General features: G+C 32.3%; 1 protein-coding gene across 2 annotated transcripts in view; it reads right to left on the bottom strand.

The window, feature by feature from the left end:
• The window catches only part of LOC118189843 (1-phosphatidylinositol 4,5-bisphosphate phosphodiesterase classes I and II-like), a 783,373-nt gene that overhangs the window by 117,423 nt on the left and 640,462 nt on the right, over positions 1–25,488 (bottom strand). For both annotated transcript variants that reach the window (XM_085816200.1, XM_085816205.1), the window contains exons 15-17: positions 19,226–19,319; positions 10,695–10,779; positions 7,170–7,242 (exon numbers count right to left, since the gene is read on the bottom strand). In XM_085816200.1, coding sequence (XP_085672326.1) covers positions 7,170–7,242; positions 10,695–10,779; positions 19,226–19,319 — 252 coding nt within the window. The remainder of the gene's footprint in view (positions 1–7,169; positions 7,243–10,694; positions 10,780–19,225; positions 19,320–25,488) is intronic.

Genomic DNA, 25,488 nt, shown 5'->3' with positions numbered 1-25,488 from the left:
TGCGTACGTAAGCATGTCTGTATGTAACTAGCATGACTCAAAAACGAGTATCCTCAGAACGTTAAAATTTTATATATAGGGCTTCTATAACATGCAGATATGCACCTTTTATTTTGGTTGCGATCGGCCGCACCAAAAGTGTATAAATATATGTCTAAATATATCCACGCTGTTACTCGGCTCTGTGATCTCAGTTTCTTTATTCTTATATGTTTTTAAATTGTGCATTTATCGCTTTAAATATGATTGAATTATGTTGTTCTTATCTTCCGGTTAAGGTTTTTGTGTCTTTAGTAAATCTGCACGCAATATTTGTAGAATTATGAGCAATTTCAAAGTTAAATCTTAACTTTAAATTTAACTTAAATCTTAATTTATAAGTTGTTTAATTGAGACTAAGCCTAATTTTTTTACTATAGAAGCCTTGATTGTTTGCACTTTAAACTTAGCAGAATAGTGTATTTGTTGCCAATCTAGATAAACTAAGCTACAACAACAAAGATAATGCCTTCTTTTATTATTGCGAATTAAATCATGCTTAACCCATTTTGGAATTCATTCGAGGGAATAAATGTTTAAGATTTACTTCGTAATTTTTAATATAGATATTCTAAGTTTTTATGTATTTTTGCCTTGTCGCGAAGTGAAAACTGATTTAATTGAATGAGAAATACTGAATCGTCTGTGAAAAACTGTTTCTCTTTTTGTTTGTTTGCTTAATTTCTTTGATACATTGTTTTAGATTTATTATAGTATTTGAATAGAACATGTGGCAACTATTAGATAAGTCTTCAGATGATATAAATTTTGTGCATTTTCAGTTATAAAATGAATGAGATGTAACGCTGTTAAGCAAACCTAGCGCCATGGTGTCGGTATAGCACACCAATATAGTCAACTTTTAAGAGTACTTTTTTTTCTATTTTGGTTTCTGCGCTATCGACGAAGTTGATTTAATTCAATCCAATAAGTTTAAATGAAATTCAAGGAAAAAACGCGTATAATGTAATATTCCCTATAAGGAAGTCATGTGGTGGACACATCAGATTTTTTCCTTTTGTTAAAACTTCATAGTAAGTTTTTTATTACAGTATACTTCCTCAAAACTTATTGCGCGATAGTTTCACACATTTATATTCGGCAGTTGAACTGCAGTATGCTAAGCAATTAAATTAAACATTAATTTTACAATAAAGTTGCTAAATATAACAGTATATTTAAGTATAAGTTTCTGCTCAGTTGTAAGGTATATTTGAAAAAAAAATTTCAATATCTACATTACCTTAACTGATACATTTTATACTTTTTACAATTCGGATACATTGTGTTTACGTTTATAAATTAGTTGTTTCTTTCGATAGGAAGGCGGGAGAAATACCTTACAGTGTTAATATTTCTTTCTCCTTTTCCATTATTTTTTCCGTTCTGCTTCTTCTGACTGTCGGTGAGTTTTCCGTTACATATATTGGACAGCCGTTAAATATGTATGGATATGCATCGTCTTTTAACATTGGACGTTTTCTCGGAATTCTTAAAATCGCCCCATTTTTATCCGTGAATACATCTTCACGCACATTCATATCTTCGCGAAAATTGTACTTTTTGCACTGTATGCGGTAAAATGTTTCATATTATGTCAGCATATTAATTTGCATAAACTCGTCCTTCCTTCAAAAATAATAAATATATTTAAACAGTGAGTCATATTTAAACAGTGAAATAATTGCTAACGTGTGATTTGCATTGATTTCGGAAATATGATTTTTTAAAATATATAAAATTCATAACTTAATAACTTACTTTATACATTAGTTTTACTTATTTAAATAATTAGTTTTACTATTTTAAATATTTTGCTAAAATATTTATAAGAAATATTTTAAGTATTAATTATTTTAACAAAATTTTAAAGAATAATTTAGCACGTATTTTTAGTACTAATTAAATTTAATATTTCAAGTATTTATATTAAATTTATATTTCATTAGATGAATCTACCTTAGATTAATATATTTAGATGAAATAAAGTAATGATACATTGCAAAATAAGTCTTATGCGGACTTCAGATTCTTGAAAGTGCAGATTTAGTCTCTTTTCATTCTAAAAGTAACACTGATGAAGTATGAAATAGATACTAAAACGATCACGTTTCAAAGCGGTCATATCATTACGTTTCAGCGACGTCAACAAATTGCCAAGATGCAACGGAAAATATTTTTCGCCCTCGCTACGTTGTAAAGACCACGACCACTTTGCAACCTTTCGGACCAGTTTGCAACGTCCTTACAACGTCGTGTGCTACTTGGGTATACTGGTTCGTCATGTGCTACTTAAGATTGTATGCTCAGTTCCAAATGTTTGTGGTTATCTAAACTACCCAATCCACAGAGGAAAGATTCAAGTGTGCTGTCAACATCTCAACCAGATCGTCCCAAACTGGCATTACGCCCTATTTACTTAGTAACCCAGATTTACCCTGAAATCAGATAATAAGCGTGTAAGAGTCTGGAAAGAACGAGGCTCATGGATTCAGGCCCAGAACATATAGCTCATGGTATGAGTTTGAATTTCAATGGGATATTACACAGAGCTGCACATCTTTAAATCCGTTTCTTTCCCGGCCTTGCGGTATCAGTATCAAGAGCTAGAGGCGACTGCGAGACTACTACATTAGTTAGCCCTGATTTCTTTCTTATGTATGATAGTGTCCATAGCGATCCAAACAGTATCGTTGACGAGTACCAGGACAGTGAGCGCATTTCTCATGTGGAGCGGCCGCCGTATTCTATTCAATATTAATCCTACTGAAAATATTAGGCTGTATTCAGGTGTGCTATCTGTGCGAGGTTTCCTCCTTCAGCCAGGCTCAAACAGTTTTAAACTGTCCCAATGGAGGAATTGCCATTTTTGGAATCTTCCATGGTTGATATCTCAATGAAAACATGGGAAATTGCTGTAGTTTGGTGAAGTTAGGGATGGTCACAGTAGACTAGAAGAGAAACACGCTAATGTGACAATCAAAATCGTAAAAAACAACCTTATATTTAGCGTAGGTATAATGAAACACTCAATCGATTTCGAGGGCAGCTAAAGGTCCCTCCTCATCAGGAGAAAGAAATACATAGGAAGAAGAAAATAGGAATCACAGAAACACGTGGTGCTTATCAGCACTGCACGTGGTTATAACTAGATTTTTAATCAGAGTTGCACTGGCCGCCTACTTTTACTGAGCCAGGCTGTCTGATCAAGCATAAAGAAATATTAGCGAAGTTAAAATAGGGAGCGAGGGGCAAATGCACATTACGCTCAAAATCTGAACTTCAAATAATGGAAAGCAACCACTGAACGGATTTTTATACCCTCTGGTAGTACCAAGTGCGAGGAGGTAACGCCATCTATCGGCAAAAATAATTGAATTGAGACAGTAGAATTTTAAAGGCATTAGGAAGGACTGGATTGGACTTCAAATCATTAACTAAACTTTCTAAATCTTTGTGAATGTGAAAAGCCTCAAGAAAATCCAATTCGCCTATGGAAGAAGCCTTTTGGATGATTTTTGCAGACCCAAAATCAAAATTATGGTTAAAAGTCCAGCTATGATACGCTATTGAAGACTTGTTAATTTCTCCTTTTTTGACATAAGATTCATGTTCCTTGATACGAAACTTCAACGCTCTTTTTGTTTGGCCAATATATCTTAAACCACACTGACATGATATACTATAAATTCCCCAAGAATTCAAGACAGAAAGCAATCTTTTAGAATCGAAGGATGAATTTTATTAATAGGGGAGAAACCGACTTGAAAATTGAATTTCTGGAGAATCCGTGCAATTTTATAGCTAACAGAAAGATAAAATGGAAGCACGACAAGGTCATTGATATTATTTCTAACAGTGGAATGTCTTCTTTGATGGGAATCTGAAAATTTTTTGACGGCTTTATCAATAATCACGAGAGAAAATCCACGGTCAATCGCAACTGCTCTCAAATAATTAAGTTCATTGGTAAGCAAAGATTCAGAGGAACAAACTTTTAGCGCGCGGAAAACATAATAGTAAAAAGAAGCCATTTTTTGCTTAACAGGGTGGCATGACTTGGCATGGGGTGATAAACAAACTGCAAAGGGTTTACGGTACACAGTGGTGCTAAAATCGGTTTCATTGCGGATTATAAGAATATCGAGGAAGGGGAGGGAATTGTTGGATTCAATTTCAAGAGTGAATTGGATGGCTGGATCAATTGAATTCATAATAGATAGAATCTCGGATAAATCCTCTTTATAACCGTCAAAAAGTGCGAAAGTGTCGTCAACATACCGAATCCAAAGACGAAAAGATAATTTATCAAATAATTTCATCTCAAAATAGTGCATATAAATGTCAGCAAGTACCGGACTGAGAGGATTACCCATAGCCAATCCTTCAACTTGACGAAAATATGCATTTTGGAAAACAAAGTGGGTTTGACTTAGAGAAACTTTAGTAAGCGAAACCAACTCATTAATATCAGTATGTGTGAAGTGAAATTCCCGAAGCCTAGTTTCAAGACAATTTAGTGCTCCTTCGACCGGAACATTAGTAAACAATGATTTAACATCAAATGAAACCATAATGGAACGAAGTGGGGAAATATTTTTAAGTTTATCAATGACTTCAACAGAATTTTTTACAGTGTGAATATTGTTATCAAGTAGAGGAGAAAATCTGGAAACTAAATATTTGGCCAAAGGATATGAAGCAGTACCTATGTTGGAAACAATTGGTCGAAAAGGAATACCGGTTTTGTGGACTTTTGGAAGAGCATAAAGTCTAGCGCAATTAGTAATAGGCGGAATAAGTGATTTCTTCAACTGAGTTGGCAGAATGTGGGAAGATTTAATAGCACTTTTTACTTTCATGAGGTCCGAAGTTGAAGGATCTTTAGGGATCGAGCAGTATGGGCCTTCATTTATCAATTTAGAGACTCCAGTAATATATGTGTGTTTGTCCATAACAACGATCTGTCCGCCCTTATCAGCTTTAGAGATAATGATATTAGTATCAGAATTAATTTCACGTAAGATCTCATTTTCCTTTTTGCTAAGATTAGAACTCAAAGATTTATTGTTAAAATTAACGTTATGAGTAATTAGGTGGCGGATTGTATCCTTCTGCGTTTCCGAAATTTTGGAGAATTTAAAGGCTTTCTCTATAGGGGCGATGATTTGAGGAATTGAAGGTTTAGATGTCTTTGAAAAGTTGAAATTATATTTTAATACTTTTAACTGATCCTCCGAAAGATTCCTATTGGAGATATTAACGATGGAGTTAACGTTTACAGTGGGAAGATCAGCTAGATAATTGGGACTATCCGACTGGTGTGTGAGTTTTTGGAATTTAGAAATGAGCACATTTTTATGCCGTTGACAAACGGTATCGGTTCTAGACCAGGATGTATGTTCAAATGAGGAAAAATTTTCAGTGGAATTAGCAATTTTTAAATGGAGGTAATATAATTCAAATTCAATTTTAGATAAACGTTTGCGTGTGTCCCTTATAATGTGACGAACAAGTGCCAATTTGAATTTATGCAAAATTTTTGAAACGTGAACGGAAGCTTTAAGGCTACATTTCACATGTATAAATTTGGGAGTGAAATTTTGATGTTTGCATTTAAGTAGAAACTGTAGATGATTCAAGAATTTCGTACGCTTAACGCGTAACTTACAAAATCGGTTCCTGTCAGTGGACATATTGTGAAAAGGGCACAAGCAAGAAACAAGTGAACAAAAGAAATGTAATTCCGAAAGTCCAAACAAGTAATTACTTATAACATGAAAAAAACACCAATAAATAATGAAGACAATTTTCATCAACAAATGACAAAAACATTCCAAAAGGAGAGAAACATCCAATACTGAAAAACCAATAGCCACGTGGAAAGAAGCAACGAAAGTCAAAATCGTGCACGTGGTAAACCGAAAAAATATAGAATTACCTCGAAAATGCCGGTTGATAGCATAAACCAAATCCGAAAAAATGATGGCCACGTGGAAAGAAGTAAATAAAATGGTGCACGTGGTAAAACAATAAACAGTAAAATATTCTCGAAAATGCCGGTTGATAGCACAAACTAGACTAGAAGAGAAACACGCTAATGTGACAATCAAAATCGTAAAAAACAACCTTATATTTAGTGCAACTCTGATTAAAAATCTAGTTATAACCACGTGCAGTGCTGATAAGCACCACGTGTTTCTGTGATTCCTATTTTCTTCTTCCTATGTATTTCTTTCTCCTGATGAGGAGGGACCTTTAGCTGCCCTCGAAATCGATTGAGTGTTTCATTATACCTACGCTAAATATAAGGTTGTTTTTTACGATTTTGATGGTCACAGTAATTAATGTACGTTTATTAATGTACGTTTTGTTTGTTTATTTCTAGCATAAAACATTAATTTTTTAACCAAATGTGACGTCATTTTATAATTCAAGAAAATTTAATATTGTTTTCATCTTTGTATGAATGTTTGTTTTCTTTCATGAACATCTACTACGTTTATGTACAATTTAGTGTTAATCAAAGCTTTATCTTTCCATTTTTGTTGATGTTACCGTCGCGTGCTTAACTTCTGGAAGTCAGTTATCTGGTTTTGGCAAACGTTTATAGTCTCCCTCACGTTTCGTAATACGTTCTTCAAAACTTCATTATGATACATTTATTCAATTGTTAAACGCTCACGTATTTTAGACCTGAGTTTATTTTTCGGTTTTTATGTATATAATTAATATATATGAAATAAAATATTAATGCCACATATTTCATATGATCGTCTTAAATACTAGATTTGTGACACTAAAGTGTCACACTTAAATCATTTCTTTCTTGCAATTTCCTTTACGAATGAGTATCTAGAATGTTCAAGAAAATAATTATTATTCAAAGTTATACACAGCTATTCAGAATCATATTTTATTTATTCTTTTGGATAGTTTTACAAGTTTGGAGTTCTTTTTCTTTTAAAGTTCAAATAACGTTCGATTTCAATTAAAATATCATTCGTTTTTCTGTTTTTTGTAAACATAAATCGATAAAACTTTTAATGCGCTAATTTATTCAATATATTAAATTCAAGTTGAATACTTTGTATTCAAATAAAATAATTACGAAGAATTTTAGTATTTACCTGAGGCATGTAATTGCTGGAATCCACTCTAGTACCTTTGGGATAAATCCTACTTAGTTGCCTTTTATTATAGCTAGTTTAGAGTTAAGACAAAATTTCTTTTAATTAAAAACACAGCTGTTTTGAAATATAATACCTGAAAATAATCATTATTATGCAGTTAAATGAAATATATATTTGCAGGATATGGATAGAAATTAGAAAAATAGTTTTATTTTGTTGACTGTTTTGACGACTTTCATCATTTGAAACATGCAATGAAAAAATAATTGTGAATATTGTTTTATAATAACACGTTATGTAGTTTTATAATGCTCAATTCAAATTCTCTGAAAGCATAATGCTTTGTAAAGCTTATGAAAGTGAATGGGCGGCTTAGCAAGAAATTGGAACAAACTTAACCTGAGTATTTGTTTGATCCTTAAATCAGTGACTGTTTGATTTATTAACGAATAACATACACGAGTTTTATGAATCAGGTTTTCACATTTTCATTCAGCAAAATTGTTTAGTGTTGTCTGACAATGCTAACAGAAAAACACGTTAATTGGTTTTCATTAGAAAGGACTTCATAAAAATTTCAAATTTTCCTATCAAAAATGCGAATTTTAATATGATTTCTGGAGTAATTTAAGCATACAAAACCTGAATTACAAATAATATTAAAAGTATATTTCTAAAGATAACTCGACAAATTCTGAAATCGAGTTTAGATAATTAGTTTATCCTCCTTCGATTGAAAAGACACAAGTTTTAAAATTAGAGTAAAGTATGTAGAAACAACGAATAAAGTTGAACTTATGTTTGATCTAAATTTGTGTGCTAAATAACAAACCAGAAATAGTTGTATTTTCGATGTACATTGTAAGATGCAACAGAAACTGATGCTTATCTTCGTTTTCCTCATTAATGCTGAAATAGCACCTTTCCTTTGGGGAGAACGGATTTTTTTTTTTTTTTTTTGAAATCTCTTTCACTCTTAAAGGATGCACACAAAATACACACGATTAATTTGTTATATTTTGGCAAAGAAATTCAAACTTTATCATTGAGAAAGACAGTAGTGGGTTAAAAAAAGATGAAAATCATAAATGACACTTCCCAGATTGCGGGCAAACACACTCGAAACTGATTAGGATTTGAAATGTAAAGTTATAAATTAAACTCCCTCAATGTCTATCCCACATATTAAAATGATGGAGGAAAATTTGTAGGGTATCTTATGTTAATTAAAGAGTTATTAGGATTTCAGTCTTTACGTCTCCTTTTCATATTCCTCACCAGAACGAAAATTAGTTGTGAGGATTTTAACTAAGGTTTTTAGTTTTGAAACAGTGAGTGTTTCTGGTATTGCGTGAGTGGTTAATTCCCGTCAACTAAAATGTTTGTTATTATTCGGTTTTGCTATGTCTGACTCTCGACATTTTAAATCTGAAGCGCAGGCAAAGTTATTGAGCCAACTTCTAGTTCAGCACTTAATTGTGTAGGCTTTGCCTACTGTTCAACCTTAGTTTAAATTTGATTGTTCTATTTATTATCGAGTGCACTATTAATGTATATTGTATATGTATAATGCATTGATACATCGAATGCACCTTTTATGTTATGTATGTATCATTGCAATGGACGTATGCATGTGTTATTAATGTATAATGTATATAACTATAAGTTGCATAATGCGCACTGGTATTGCTCTCCAGTATGTCTGTAGAATTTAGGTACTTTTATTATTGTATGTTTTAACATATCGAGTGCACTCTTAATGTATAATGTATTTATATATCGAATGCACCTTTTATGTTATGTATGTATGAATGCATTGAATGTATACATGTAATATTAATGTATAATATATATAGTTATAGGTTATACAATGCGCATTGATACCGCTGTGCAATGTCTGTAGAGTTCAGGAAATATTATTATTGTATGTATTAATTTATCGCCCCTGCATTGATTATTATAATAGTGCAATATTCATGTATAATGTAAAACGATGTATTACTACTGTGGTAATTCAACATACTAACAGTACTTTTTGATGTATCTTTATATTGTCATATATTGTATAATAAGCATTGGTATTGTAGGAATCTTCAAAACACCTGTCTTCCACAATCTGCCCCTGTTTGCAATATTCTTTTTCTGGACAGTTGCGGTATTCGGAAGATACCTGAATAGTCAGTGAAAGCCGCCCGGGTGTCCGGACTCTGCTGTCACCTGTTCTATTTATTCTCCTGGGGCGCCAAACAGCTCTTGTGTTGTACAATTGCGGATTCCGGATGATACCTGAATAGTCCATATAAGGCGCTCTGGCGTCCTGACCCGCTCTCACCTGTCACTTGTTCCATTTATTTTCATCACCGCGAGTTGTTATTGTAGCAGAAGTGTGTGAACATCTGTTCCAAGTTCTGTTTAAATAAAAAAAAACTTATAACCCTCTGCAAACTTTGTGCTCGGAAATAGAGATAAACTTGCTTCCCTACTGTTGTTAGGGTTATAGAAGTTAAGTAGCCTTACCGGCTAATTGAAACCCTATAAATTAATTAATAATTATCGAATGGAATTCATTCAGCGTTCGACTTGAATCTCAATCGATTGTTTAGGTAAGGAGAATTTAATTTTCCTAATATTTATATATCGTAAAATATAGCACATCGAACTAAATTTTCGAAAATCCAGTTTTTTGTTGAGCAATGCAATATATCCTTATGCTTTACTTTCACTACAAGCATCAACCTGAGTTTAAACCTGATCATTCGAACATACCATATGGCCAATCACGGTTGGAGAAAAATTTAGAGCGCTATCACGCCACTCACCCGAAGGCGAAAATAAGAGTCTGAGAGATCAGGCAATCAGAGCTTTAGGGTGGCAAGTCAAGGTGGCGTACACTAACATAATAGCAAAAATTTCAATTTTAAGTCATGAAAATCATCTGAGTCCTGACTGAAGAACATAAAACTGCTCAGTGAGAGATTCGAGAGAATAATATCTAATTCTTCAGAATTCAGGGTATGAGTATCACGAGACCGGTACTAGCCAACATGGTTGGATCCACAGTGGTAGGCATGGTGAGTTCAATTATTTACACTTTGTACAAAATTTTTAGTAGTAAACACAAACACAAATTCACAAACACGGAAATAAATCTTAGTTAAATACTTGGATAAATACTAGGATTAAATGCTTGAATAAAATGACAGTGCAATATATTGCTGAGTAGTACAATATATTTTCAAACGTTTGATCACTCCCAAACTCATAATGCTTTCCAAAAGTATTCTGCTGTTACTGATGTAGAAAAAATTAATGAATGCGTGTTATTTGCATTTTATTCAAGAAAGTGAACTTTTTATCAGTATTGTATTAAATATCCGCTGAATGGCATTTGTTAGTATGTTTTATTTTATCATCTTAAATGCTCTGCTTATTAATATTGCTGTTTTATTAATACTCCACTAAGGTTTCCTATACTAGCGGGAAACGTTGTCATCCAGTAAAGAAACAAATATCAAAGGATACTTCACAAATTCTACTGGGTGCTCCTTGAGCAGATTGGTTGCATGGGTCTCTACGAAAGATGACACTTCGTAACTTCTATTGCGTCCTGGAAAAAATATATTCATATATTAAATTAAAATATCTAAACTAAGACATTAATAGTCATTTAAAAATATTTATGTTCATCCTTTTTTTAAACTAGCAAAACATCATTTCTTTATTACTATGGCAATAGTTTTTATTCTATCCAGATATATATTTGAATAACACCTGGGAAATGCTTCAGCAATTCCATTTAATCTGAATATTATATTTCCTATTCTTTCCTCCCTGTAAGCTGAGTAATTCTGTTTACAATTTGTAAAGAACTTAATTTGATTTTTTTAGTTCTATGAAACATGATGAATTTTATAATAAATTGGGTTAAAATTTAAAGAAAGAACTCATATATCGTATTTTCATATGTAATATTTGTGGTGCAATTGAAAGGGTAGATGTAAAAAGGGGTTATGGGATTTGTTTTTTTCAAAAATGAGATTCATGGCAGAGCTGCTTCTCTACACCAAGTTTACTGCGAAAATATTAAGGCTCTCAGCACAGTGACTAAGGAATGAAACGGAAGGTCGTAATTTGCAGTCGTTAAAAGGGGACATATGATCCCTCACATTACACTTTTTTATTTTGCAGTCAGAGACTCGTGAGATTCTCTTGCCCTCGTCAGTCTGTGATCCGGTTGGTTTGTTTTTACTGGTTGGCTGTTTATGTCACAAAAACCTATTGTGATCTTGCTTGGGAGTTATTTTAATAATTTATAACGGAATCCGAATCATTTGAATCAAATGAAATCCACGAGGGCGAAAACAGCAAAATAATCAAGATCTTTACAAGAAGAATGTAATAATTAGCGTTAGGTTGACTGAAATGAGCTATGTAAGCCGTGCTGGTAAGAATTTTTATGTGCAACAATGATTGTAATGTGGGAAATACTGGTAACTGGTGATGGAGGGCGGGGCGACTTGATGTCTTTAAGATAGGTAAACAGGTGTACATTCCCACGCTCTCCTATCCAAAGCGACAACTTCCAGGAGCAACAAGAGTGCTGCTTCGGGATTTTGTGCTATTTAAGCGTAAGATTTACATAAATAATGGTTTTCCATTGGTCACATTGGTGTATATGTGCTATAGAGTGGTATCTTTGGCTTGCTCATAGAATTATAAAATATAACATCTATACATGCACCATAAAACAAAGCATAACATGCCATGTACACATACAACATAAAAGTAACCAAAGTATGGAAAGAATTATAAAACAATATATATAAACTGCTGCTTTGCCATTATTGCATTGCTCTTCTGCATTGTATAGCTATCTGTTCATGATTTAAAGTATTTAACAGCATTTAGAATTTTCATAAGTTAATTTTTATCATATTCAGTTGATGTTAAGCATTGTCAAAAGTGAGAAAATTCAGAAGATTATGGGGAAATAAAATAATTAAAAGTAAATAAATAAATGAATAAAAACATTTAATATAAAATAAAACTTCTTATGTGATGATAGCTTATGATAATGATTATTTTAATTTAACATGCATATATCTTATTTTGCCCCAACTCTTGAAGTATCAACTTCCGTTGATACTTCTAAAAGTTTTATTAATTGCTGTACAATTTTTCGACATAAATATTTTGTATGCTGGGTCGTAGATGGTTATTTAGCGAGATGATTTGAGTTTTTCAATGTGCATTGGAAGATATATTCTTATGGGGAAGCTTCAATTCTACAGACGCAGATGTTTGTTTCTGAGATATTGAACCTATGGAAGTAGTGTACAGGAAATGGATCCTGACCCGTTATAAATTGTATTAACTGTAGAATTGCTGTTAAAACGTTCATCTGAGACTTTTGGCAAAACGTCATACATTGTTCTTCCTGTTGCATCGTAATCGCATTAATTTTGTCATTTTTTGGACTGCCTTTATCAAAAGGGCTTTTTTGAATTGTCTTGTAGGATTTGTACATACTTTAGGAATAATTAGAGCAGCAGACTACTCTCTGGATATTTTAAGCTTCATACTATGCAGAGTTTTCAAATTAGGGTACAGACAGTAGTACTATGTTTTTCTAATCCATCTCAATTTCGTCCTCTCACTAAGAGGATCGCTTCGTAAGCATAGGCTAAGGTAGTGGAGTAATCTGGCTATTTAGCATCGAACACTGAATTGAAAGTAAGGTTCGAAAAGAGACATTCCGGAGAACACTGTGTGCAATCTTTTCTTATGTCCAAGAAAAATTCATATTTTTCTAAGAAACAGAACTTCTTATATGGTCTTGAATACTTTGGGGGACTATCTGATACTGTATGAGTTTATTAAAACATTTTAGAAAGTAGGCTGGAATCGCTTTATAGGCAATTTAAATGATACGGTAATTCAGCCATCCTCTCTGGAAGAAGCTCTGGGACATTTTTGTTTGAGAGCTTTCTAAAGATTTGTTTGATTTAATTGTTAGTGAAGGATATATTATTGTATGATTATGATGGAATTGCAGTATTCTTTCGGAGAAGGCGTTGGGCTGGGGTGCCTTTAAGTAGATCAATTTCGGGAAAAGTGTATTTAAAAAGGGGTTTTGATGTGTTTTACCATTAGCTTACATAATCATCTGAAGTTGTAGGCTGTATATAAATTTGCATAGGATAGCAAACTTTGATGCTATTCTATATAGAATGTCATATTCGCATAGGATTTCCTTCAGCTGAAGGTTTTTGTTGTGAGCTGTCTGTTTTTTATTTCGCACTTTCTCTGCAGAATATAGTTATATAATGAAGCTTATTAGCATCGTTGTCTGCAGTTCTTATTCGTCTTCCTTGTGCTTCACATTCCTGCCTCTCTTCACAAAACTCCTTTGTCCACCATGATACGCCTTAAAGCTTCTTGGCTGTCTGGGCAGCCAAACGACTTCCAAACGACTGGAAAGCTATTCGCGATTAGTCTGTAAGATGTTTTAGGAGATAATCAGTGTGTGTTTACATACCTTTCAGAATATAGCATAGTTGCAGCAGAATCGAAACTTTACCTCTTCCTGTGTTTATACTGATAGGGATCCAATTAACACTGAAGCAAATTACTGTTGCTCTGAGGGGATTCTGCATTATTCTGCATTATTCTGGACTACAGATCGTTATATCTTCCAAACGACTGGAAAGCTAGCAGCACGTCCTTCTGTACAATAGGGCTCTTCTATAATGATGAAGTCAATATTGTTCTGTATTGCATGTTGAATTGCTTTTAAGACTGTTATTCTAGCTGTCTGAATATTTATTTGCACAAGTCATATGCCTCTAGGTGCGGGCAGTACTAACGACGCTTGCTTCCAGTCAGTAATTCTAGGGTTATATTTTTTTATTTCGGTTAAAAAATCCCTAATTTACTCATTTTTAATTAGACCATTCTAGGAAGAATTTAATTTTTCTTCTTGGAAAAATATCAACTATTTACGCATTTCGAATTAGGACCTTTCGTGGATTGTATTTTCTTTCGTGAATTCTTTATAACTGGTGTAGGTTGTTGTATGCATCAAAGTCTATTCTTTATAGACCTTGAGTAGCTTGAGTTTAAGGTAAAATCTAAGTATGGATTTGTTGTTAATCTGTTAATTCGTTGTTTCTATAATAAAGTGCTGTAAGTTTATAGATTTTGAAAATTTGGAAGTACAAAATCCTACCCCAGTTGTCCTCCCCATAACTTCCAAATTTTTCCACTTCCTCTCTAGTGTTTGCACGATATTTGGAACCAGTTTGTATATTGATCATTTTTCGTTTACGAAGGATTTAAAATTGAAATATAAATATTTTCTTTGTAAAAATAACCAAATAAGTTGCGTTGAACATATTTCAGTTAACTTTATAGAAATAGTGGAGGAGGGAAGCTTTTATGGAAATGCCGCAACATGGTTTTTATTCAACAGAAAAAGTTTTCAGTCGTAATAGTTGTTTAGTTTTAGTAAGGAAATTCGCAATGATGGTTTGAACTACAGACGATATTGCTCATTTTTTTAATGGCTGAGCGTATCAAATCAAGAACGGCATTCTGTTCATGCCACTTGTTGAAACTAAAATTTGTTTTTCTATCCGGTTTCATTTGTTTCTCTCATGCAATCGAGATTATAGAACAATTAAGCTCATCACCAGGAGAAACGATTAGATCTACAATATGAAGAATTGATGAGAAAATAAAAAAAAAGGATAATTTAATAAAACATGAGTAGACACTGATCAAATCAACGAATTAATAAAGCAGAGTTTCTTTCTATAAAATGGCATGTGTATCAGAAAAACTTCAGGCGGCATATCAAAAAGAATATAACGTAACCTTCAAGATATCGTTTATGCTGCATTTTATCATTGGTTACCCATGTAAAGCCAAAGCATCGCCTTTATATGCTGTTTGAGATAAGATACATTTACCCAAAAAAACATTGCAATCCTCCCATGTTTCTGCCAGACCAACAAGCATTTAGTGAAGGAAAGAACTGAGTTCCAGGTTCGAGTCCCGGCTAGGGCATTGCTCATTTTTCATATCTCCTGCTTTAAAATACAACTTGAAGAGTCAACAATGACTCTACAACTTAGCCCCTTTTTACTCCTACTGATTCAATTGTTCATATGATTCTCAGAAATTTCCATGAATATTGTCCTTTCTGAGTGCTCAGAGCTCACGGTCTACGCGTTTAGTCCGAAATGCTATTATATCAAATCACGTGTGGAATTCTTATTGTATAAGGAATGATCTCAAATCCATTTTTTGAATGACAGCATTTTCTCCTAATTGATTTTGATGGCATGAAAGAAAATAAACGTTTTTCTCTATTTCAACTCGAACACTGATCAGCATTCAGTGCCAAAAAATAGGTATTCTAGAAACTAACTACTCATGTTATCAAAACACAAGGACATATTCTACAATCCCTTTCCGTACCAGAATTAGACATAAGTCATTTATTATACGTGAAAACTAACATCTATAGGAAAACATTTTTATTCATTTAAGACATTAAAGAATTAAAATTAGAAAACTCTATTTGTTGGAGGATATGAGTATCATTACCATCGTATTGGAAACAAGCATCACGACTCTTTTAAACTTTAAATGACAAAGATAATTTCTTGATAAAAAGATTCTTGAAACGTGAATTTGGACTAAATGTTTTTAAAAAACCATTCCAGCTGCCGCATTTCATTTCAAACCGAATGAAGCAGTAAAGATTTTGATATCTTCGTTTGTTATAAATATGATGACAAATGGAATTGACATAAATGGACTGTTATTTAGGACATTTTAGGGGATTCAGTATGGCATTGAAAATTCAGGAACAAAACGAAATTCTTATAAGTTAAGGAAGTAACGTAATGCTTTTGTGTTCTTTTGAAAGCTTCTCATGATACATTTAAGGTGACAGCAATGTATACGGGTTTCTTTGTTAAATCGAGACTTTGACAAATATTTTCTTAGTCACGTTTCGAAAGAAAAAAGCCTTTTTACGGAACAGAATTATTCATAGAAATATGAAAATAACATGAGTTTTTTTTACAAACTTAGAGAAGCCTATCAGCATAATGAAATGTTAAACGTTAGTGTAATTTGTACTTTTTATTTGTGAGCGCAAGTGCTGCTATAGCGAAGGCATTTGACCCGTACAAATTCCTGCCCATTTCTGTGCAAAGCAAAATGGCTCGTTGTCTTTCTGTGACACAAAGACAGCTGTATAGGCAATCCTGGATGGAAATTCCCTGATCACCAACAGGATTCACTTTCGCCTATAAAAGATTCATAATTTAAATAATGTCTGCATTCTTCAATGATTGCAGGTAACGAGAACGCAAATAAACAAACAAGAAAAGCTGGAAATTTCAATAATAATAATAACGTAAATGTCACCCTCTCGGACACAAATGCCATTGTCAAATACACATTGAAGGAACATCCAATTCAAATAAAGCACCAATTCCATAACATCAATAGAGTTCGACTTAAAGCTAAAACCTACTCAAGCTTAGAACATGCCATCACAGATGATTAAAAATTGACAGAGAGGGTAGGAAAACCTATAGAAACTGTGATAGTTGCCCGGACAAAAAGTTGACAAAAGCACACATTTTTTATTGTCCGACCATCCTTGCCATGTTAAAAATTTGAGTCTGGTTTACGGGACCTCTACGAAGATAATATTTTGCAGTCGATCAAGGCTATCATTCTCTCCCATGGTACTATTTGAATAGGCTTCATCATGGACACGACGACAGAAACAAAAACAAAAGTGCTGTGCTGTTTAACATTGGTTAAACTAATTATATAGACTACTGACATCTACTGCTTTACTGAAACATCATGAAAATAGCCAGAACTACAAAGGCTATTAAGTTATTCGTTCTGTAAGTTTTGTACATCTTCTACCATCTCATTGAATGTTAACAATTTGGTTACAGCATTGTGAGTAATGTTATCTCTTTTTAGTGGCATTTATTAAATTCATCAATAGTAATACTGGGGCATCTTTTACCCTTCATAAAACGACGTAAAATCATTTTCGGGTCAAACCATCTGTGCTGGATCACCTGAAATAAAAATTGACAATCTGCGAATAGACCATTTAGGTTAGCTTTATGAATCATTAAAGTTGTAACCAATAAAGACTGAAAACACCAACAGCCAAATATAGTAATAAACTCATGTATCACATATTACCTATCACAGTTAAAAATATTGAGCAAGAGTCAAATATTGACTGTAACGAAATATCCCCCTATATGGAACATTTCATCCCCATCGCTCATATTTAACCTTTACCTCCGTTGGTTTATTAATCTGATTTGAATAATAGTGTATTAAGCGATTAATTTAAAGCAATATCCCAAAACAAAAACTTGTTACCGAAATGAATGATGAATCATTTATACCTAAAATCGCAACGAAACTCAAGCTAATGTAGCAAGATGTATACTTGCTAAAATGTTATTTTTATGTTACCACTTTTCTGCCCTATCTTTTTCTGCAGTCAGCCTTTACCAGAATCCAAATTAATGTGCATTTAAATAGCGATCGCCATTACCATTTAGCAAGAATATACTATAACCATTCAAAACAACTTGTTAGACTTGTTGTAGAGATTCAAAACAACTTGTTGTAGAGTAAACCCCTGGAGCCGAGATGCTAAAATGAAGGCAATATTGTGTGTCTTATACACTTGGAGTTGCGGAAACTCTGCAAGTAGCGGTGGTTATGGTTTGACGATAAAGAGAGTTAAAAGATATGCAAATAGAGCTAATTAGGTTTTAGTTTAAAAGATATTTAATAGGTTTTTCTGTTGATTACATTTAAATTCTTCAGCTAAATAAAATCAGATTTGGAACTGAAAGTTAAACGGAATTAAAACATAATCTAGTATTTATTTAATAGTATACAACAATGTTATAGTGTACATTGTAGAACCAAGAAAATTGTGGAAGATTGGGAAAAACCCATGAGTGACACATGGACATATGTAATTATTCAAACTACTTAAATCAATTATTGCATTTGAGTTAGGTCGTCTAATTTAATTCAGCAGACTTAAAATCTTGAGGAGAACATATGTGTGGCAACTAAGATACGAAACCCAAAGATCAGTAACCTCTCGAGAAATGTAAACAGAGAAAATAGCCTGAGGTAGTGAAAATACGGAAAATTTGTTCAATCATAGATCAGCAAGAAAAACACAGAAATTGAGATGACCCGCTTAGAAGTAATGTAGATATCCCTAGATAAATTGATTATTTTAATTTGAAGTTCGGATGTACTTAAAAAGGAAACCGGGTGCTAGTATGGTAGCAAGGTGAGTATAAAGCTTAAAACACATTTGTATTCTAATTGCTAGAAAACGTGGAAAGTTATCACATATCTTTGCTTTTATCATGCAGATATCTGAAGCAATGTCTGCCAACATATGTGTCGGGAGGTAATATCTGGTGCCTCGTGAAATATTTTGATATACTTTTTGACTTGCTATATATGTGATATTTACCTGTAATTATTAATCAGTATTAACTATATTTGCAAACTGTATAATGCATTTCGCAATTTGATTAACGTAACGTTTTTGCATATGAGTTACGAAGTATCGTATTCACGTGCAAATAAAGTCGCAATGCTGATGTTTGGGTAACAATACTCGAAGATATTGAATTTTTCAAAACACTATCTTATTATGTATGAATATTCCATATTAATCAGTTATGGAGAAAAGCTTACGCAATAAATTTATTTTCCATAAGCGGAAATTTTATTAGCTTAGAGTTCTGACAGGCAAAGATTAATTTTCAATATTTCTCACAGATAAGTATTTTTGAGAAAGAATAATTATTTAGAGAGACGTAAGTTACATTAATTAGGATCACTCAGCAAATAAATGTTGGTTTAACAATCGTGAATAATGAAGCTGAACGCAGTTATCGTGTTGATGATCTAGTTACAACAGCTTACATTTACGACAAGTAAAGAAACAGTGAACATACTTTCTGCGTACTCAAAAGAATGAAACCGGACTGGTTGCACATAGTTCACAAGAGCCGACATCTCAGCACCGGCCTCGGATTCTTTGGCAGTTTCCTGAAAAACATTCGTGGCATCAGAAACGAGAAGAACAATATTTCTCTATGAAATAAATGTCAAAACTTGAGATAAATGATATGTTATTACAGGCAACATATTGGGTCCCTCAAATATCTTCTATGTATATAATGTAGGATCAAACAATTCAATGAAACATCATGTAGGAAACTCCGTAGTATACGCTTCCAGGCTTAACAATCTTAGCGATTTCATGTAAGGCGAAGATAATTTTTCAATATTTCGTTTTTATTTCAGTAATTTGATCGATCTAAATAATATCTGAAATACAACAGCTGTACTAAATCATAGTACAATATCAGAGCATTGTTTGACATGAAGCAACTAACAATAGCTGCTTTATGAATCACGAATTCATAAAAAGATGTACTCGAGTTGTCGAAATAACAAGTATTTAAATATGCCATATTACAGTAGAAAAAAATAACACTGCACACTTAAATATAATAAAGGATTGAAAGTACTTAAAATATTTGCGTTAAATATATGCTATTTTATAATAATTTTAAAATTATAATTAAAGCATAAATACATATCTAAAACTTTTATTGATTTGACAATAATATTGCAAGCAAATTGGCTAAAAGTTTAACGATAGTCATATTTTGCAGTTATACAACTCTATTTTCACTAAAGGAACTTTATAAAGACATTAAACGATTCCAACGGATTACTAACATACTTGCCCTTTTGAGAAAATGTTTTGAGATTATTTATGTTGTAGAGACATTAGGTATTTTTTGGAAGCAGACAAGATGAAAAATTAGCAACGCGTTCGCCGGGAATCGATCCACGGGCCTCTGGAATACCGGCCCAGTATACAGACCACCACACCACGAAGGCACGCCAAGAAGGTGGGAGAAATACCTTATAATGTGAAGTGAATTAAATAAAAGCTACATTGCATGTTATAATTTACGCATCTGTTTTCTTATGTTTCCAACGAACTATGCAAACAAAACGCGATAAAGAGGATTTTATTTGTCAAAATGACTTTCCTCAGAAATAAAACGACATGAAAATGGCTGCGCGAATTGTACCGAAATTATTTATTTAATGAACATTTACTCAGCATTAATAATAGTGGTTTTTATTAAAATACAAGCTCATTCAGTGATATTATTAAAATTCATTCTTTTTTAGTAAAAAATTACCTCTAAAAAGTTCAGAAATGTAATTAAGAAAAGGAGTGTCAATTTAATAAAATATTAAACTTATAAACCAGTCTTCAAGATTCCAGTAGGATACTTTATAAAATTCTTTAAAATTTACTTATATGTGCATCAGAAATTATTATGTTCCACCTTTGAAAAGTTTGTCGTTATCAGCATCTACAATTTATGATGTTTATTCCCATGTTTTGACTTGAAAACATTATATCAAAGTCAGTAGTTTTCCGCATACTTTTGTGGTTATCAGCATCTACAATTTATGATGTTTGTTTCCAAGTTTTGACTTGAAAACATTCAATAACTTTACACATATTTTTGCACATAACATAATATTGTCAGGAAATAAATTTTAAAAATATAACCTCACTCATCAGTTCACGAAGTAGAAATATATGGGAAAATGTTTGCATGTATTGAATTGCGAAGGTAAACACTTTGCTCTCTTTCAAAGGACAATAAATGCTTATAAATGTTTATCGAGGACGTGCAAAATAAAATATACAAAATAACTACATTTATAGGTTACTTCATCATAATTTCTTTGAATTATGATCCTTCCTTTGTATGAAGTACTTGTAAATGTAACGCAGATTGTCTAACGGATTATGTTTAAGAGGAAATATGTAATAATAATTCATAGTTTTCCTGTTTACGGAAAATGAATTTTATACATTATGTAAATAGAACTACTTCTATATCTTTTTGTTTGCCTCCATCGTTTGGTATTTTAAACAACAAAATATCTCATTCTGATGGCAGGGTTTAGGGAACTTGAGTTGCAGAGTCAAATCTTTGGCTAGTTGGAGAGTTTTAATAAAAAGCATTCATAAGTTTAATTTTAAAACATGTTTTTTCATTAAATTAGTAATACTGAGCGCCGCCTGAGATAACCACTGACCTGACTTTGTTGTAAAAGTCTTAGTGTTAATAGTCATCCTGGCAGAAGGGAATATTTCCTGCGTGTAAAAATATAAATATAAATATTACATGGGAATACAAGGCCTGTGTATAAGCATACATATGTTGATTACAAACAATTGTCTTGTACAAGTTACATAAAACCATGACAGCTGTGTGTACATTTAAACGTTATCTGAATGCATATTTACAATACCTTTACTGAGATAATCAAAGTAAACTTGTAATTCATTTACACATTGACTGGATTTTCAATATCATTTAAACTGCTTTACAATATTATTTTTATCAAGTAACTACAAACTGGATAGTAATATGCTTATATTACAATAGTTTTGCTCTTACAGTCCTGTTACTATTCTACAGGGTGAGCTATTTTTATAGTATTTATTTTCAGTTGTTGTAGTATTTTGAATTGCTATTGAAATTATGCTGCGAAGATACAATTCTCAAGGGAAGGGGAGAATTTCTTAGTACCTTGTTGAGCATAGCCTGATTACCTCCTCCATTTTAGTTTTCGTCTGCTTGTTACCGCAGGTATTTTCCGCCCATCGCGGCCAGTATTCACTGCTTGGCATTTTTAAATGCAGTTTATCGGTTTGTGGGCAGTTGAAGAGGAAGTGATCTGCATCACCTACCGCACTACATTCACACAATTCTGATGCTCGTTTTCCGAATCTCTGAAGATAATGTGGGAAGGGTCCATGGCCAGTGTAGAATTGAGTTTGTGCTCCGCTATATGTATTAACTGAGCATGCATCTTTCGGAGATAACATTTAAATTATTTTATCATATTATTCTAATAATGATAACAACAGCAACAACAATAGAGCCACTTAATGTGATTGCGGTTAATTTTAACATTCAGTTATTTGTATCGATTTGCTGAAATTGATCAAAAGCCCCCAAATAAAAGATAAATTCGCGAAGTAAGGTCCAAATATAGGTTATCAAAATAGCCGAGTGACAGACAAATGTCCCCAAAGGAGTTGTTAAGTTGCCAATTAACTTGGTTTCAATTTTACTAAACCATATAATGTTAAATAAAAAAGCAACATTAAAATGACATATATTTTGAATAATTGTCAATTTTGAGTTCCATCAGATACAAGTGTTTCTTATTTAAGAGAAAAAGAATCTGTAGAATTATTTCTTTTCCCTTAAGAGAAAAAATTCTTGAAAAATCTATGGCAAACTGAAAATGGCTTTTTACTTAATTTAAAATTTTACACTGGCATGTTCTCTTCTAATAAAGAATGCCTACCGAATATTAAGTTTAGGGGTACGACATCAGTCAAATAATTTCCAAAAGTGTTATGAACAGGTCATAAATAAACTTTGCGTTAAAGACATTATGAACATTTTATAAACAAAATTTTGCATTTTCTTAATTACCTATTTAAATATTTCGTGATATTTTTACATAAAACTAGTTTAATTCTGAAGGTTATTTTTCTCATCGTTTAATGTTATCCAAATAGTCATTAGCAAATGTCATCACATTAAGTGACACCTACTGTAGTAATAATAATATTGTTTTTGTTACTTAAATAACGTAAGAGTATTATTTTAAATATTACAGCATAATTAACTTTGATTTTTAATGTGACAAATGATATCTTAAAATTAAAATTTGTATTGACAAAATTATAATAATTAAAATGAATGTTTTATATTCGATTTCATTTTTGTAACTATTACTATTATTTATCAAAAATGAAGAGTGAAATGCTAATAATATAATTTCCCTCTAAACCGTAGTGAAATAATAGCGAAATATGATATAAAAGCCATTAAGATGTGTTTTTCATTGAAATATTCCGAAAAATCGATTAAAAAAAGAAGTTAGATAAGGGATTTTACCATTTATTCGCAAGGCATAGACACTAACACTAAATGAACATTTGGGAAAGAATAAATAAATATTGTAATATTTAACCAGTATTGTTGCCGAGAACTGTTTAATAAAATTAAGAAGCTCAATGATTTTAAGATATGATAAAAAAAGTCTAATTTATTTAATAACTAACTTTTGTAACATATTATGTTTATCAGCCAAATATTCAATTTAGAAAAGTTTTCTGTCCTCGCCAAGACTCGAACATGGAACTTTAGAATATGCGATGGGTATGCTACCGTTACACCACGAAGGCACGCTGGAAGGTAAGCGAAAATACCTTCTCCTTTAAAGGGCGACTGGGGATTAAGGGGTCAGTCTCAAAATCATGGTGGTGACGAATGATTTTCCATCCGCTTTTAGTTCGGGGGCTACTGAAAAGGGTTTTAGGTTTTTAGAAGCAGGGGAAGTGTAAACTGTGCAGTGACCTAATCGGGACTCGAACTTCTCGAATACGCGCCGAATGTCCTAATACTAACCACGAAGGCATGCTGGGAAGAGGGAGAAAATAACTTATACACCCCGCTTTTAAAGGGCGACTGGAGTTTAGGGCACCCAATCACCAAATTCTGCTGGTGACGTTGTTCACTGCCTTTTAGTTCGGGCGCCACTGTAGAGGTTTTAGGTTTTTAGAAGCAGTGAAAATTGTGCAATGCCCTAGCCGGGACTCGAACCTGGACTTCTCGAATACGCGCGAGTGTGCTACCGTTACGCAACGAAGGCATGCTGGAAGGAGGGAATAAGAACCTTATACGTTTATTGTTTAAATTTGACTGACTAACACTTATAATAAAAAAGTTCCCTCCTATTCCTTCGACTGTCAGGATGAAAATTTCTCTAATTAAATTGTTACTTTATTACATGTAGGTGCTGCAAGAATAATGTTCACATAAATTGAGATTAATTTATGCATGAGTATTTACTTATTTTATGAAGGAAAAAAGGTGGTAAAAAACAAAAAGTCACTTCTTAAAATGCACTAGAAACAACATAGCTTAACAGAGGATAATAAAATATGTTGCTTATCAATATATATTAATTTTTTAGTATTTTAAGATTACTTTTTCCTTCCATTTTTCTTTATTATATGAACATTTTTCTCTTTTCTAATAATTCAGCGCGAGAATCATCTTACATGCAGTTAATTTATTTTAATAACATGCATCTTGTTGTTGTCATAATTAATTATGAATCTTTACTCCCTTTACTCATAAAAATAAGCTTGGTATAATTGCTTCAGATTTTAAATTTCTTTTGCTAGTGTTTACATCTGTACTTTGTTTGCTGCTAATATATCAAAATCCTTTGAGATTATTAAGTAGATTTTTTTAGGTCAGGAATACAGAAAAACTTTAACTTAATATGCTTCTTTAAAGCTGAAATTTCATCGTCATTCCAAATTTAAATTGAGTTCCTTATTTTATTTTCATTATTTGTTATATTTATTTGCAAGTCAGAGATTCTCCGTTTATTTCTTCACTATCAAGCATTTTAATAAGCTTTAGCGTTTAATAATATTTTTACTTAGTACCTATACACACATTTGCATATGCCTTCGAATGCGTATAAATTTAGGTAACAACCATGAATTTGTAACTTTCGTTACATGACTGAATTTTTAAGTAATGTTGCAAAGGCTATAAGCCTTAAAATATAACATTCTTTGTTTATAACTAAAAAGCTTGTAAAATAAAATATGATGCAATAAAAATTTATTCAAGTCAATGGCACAACGCAAGAAAATCTACGACGACCTCTTGAATATAGGAAAGAAATTGTCCATTGCTTTTTGTGTATTGCATGCATTTATGCACATAAAATATTTAAATATTATGTTATGCTCAGCAAGTTAACTTTGACTCGAAAGACTCCATTTGATTTTTTTAAATTTGAAATTATCTAATAAAATTAAAAATTTAGCAAGTAAACAATAATAATGTAAGAACATTATGTTTTTATATCACATGACCTAAATTAGTTGCAAAATAGCTACGCATCCTACATGAAATTTGAAAAGTGAATATCTTTCATAAGCCTATCAGCTGAATCGTATTTTGGAACATTTTCTTAATTAAGACATAATAACACGCCGAACAAATACTAATTCAGAAGTCAAACAACAAAAATCAGTGTTATATTTTAAAATTTGAAAATAAAACGC

Source organism: Stegodyphus dumicola, chromosome 1 (genome assembly GCF_044657685.1).
Source record: "Stegodyphus dumicola isolate Sdum_Otavi_A_Nest chromosome 1, ASM4465768v1".
NCBI classification, from domain to species: domain Eukaryota; kingdom Metazoa; phylum Arthropoda; class Arachnida; order Araneae; family Eresidae; genus Stegodyphus; species Stegodyphus dumicola.
The sequence above is the reverse complement of the archived record's forward strand: the minus strand, read 5'-3'. Positions and strand labels throughout refer to the sequence as shown.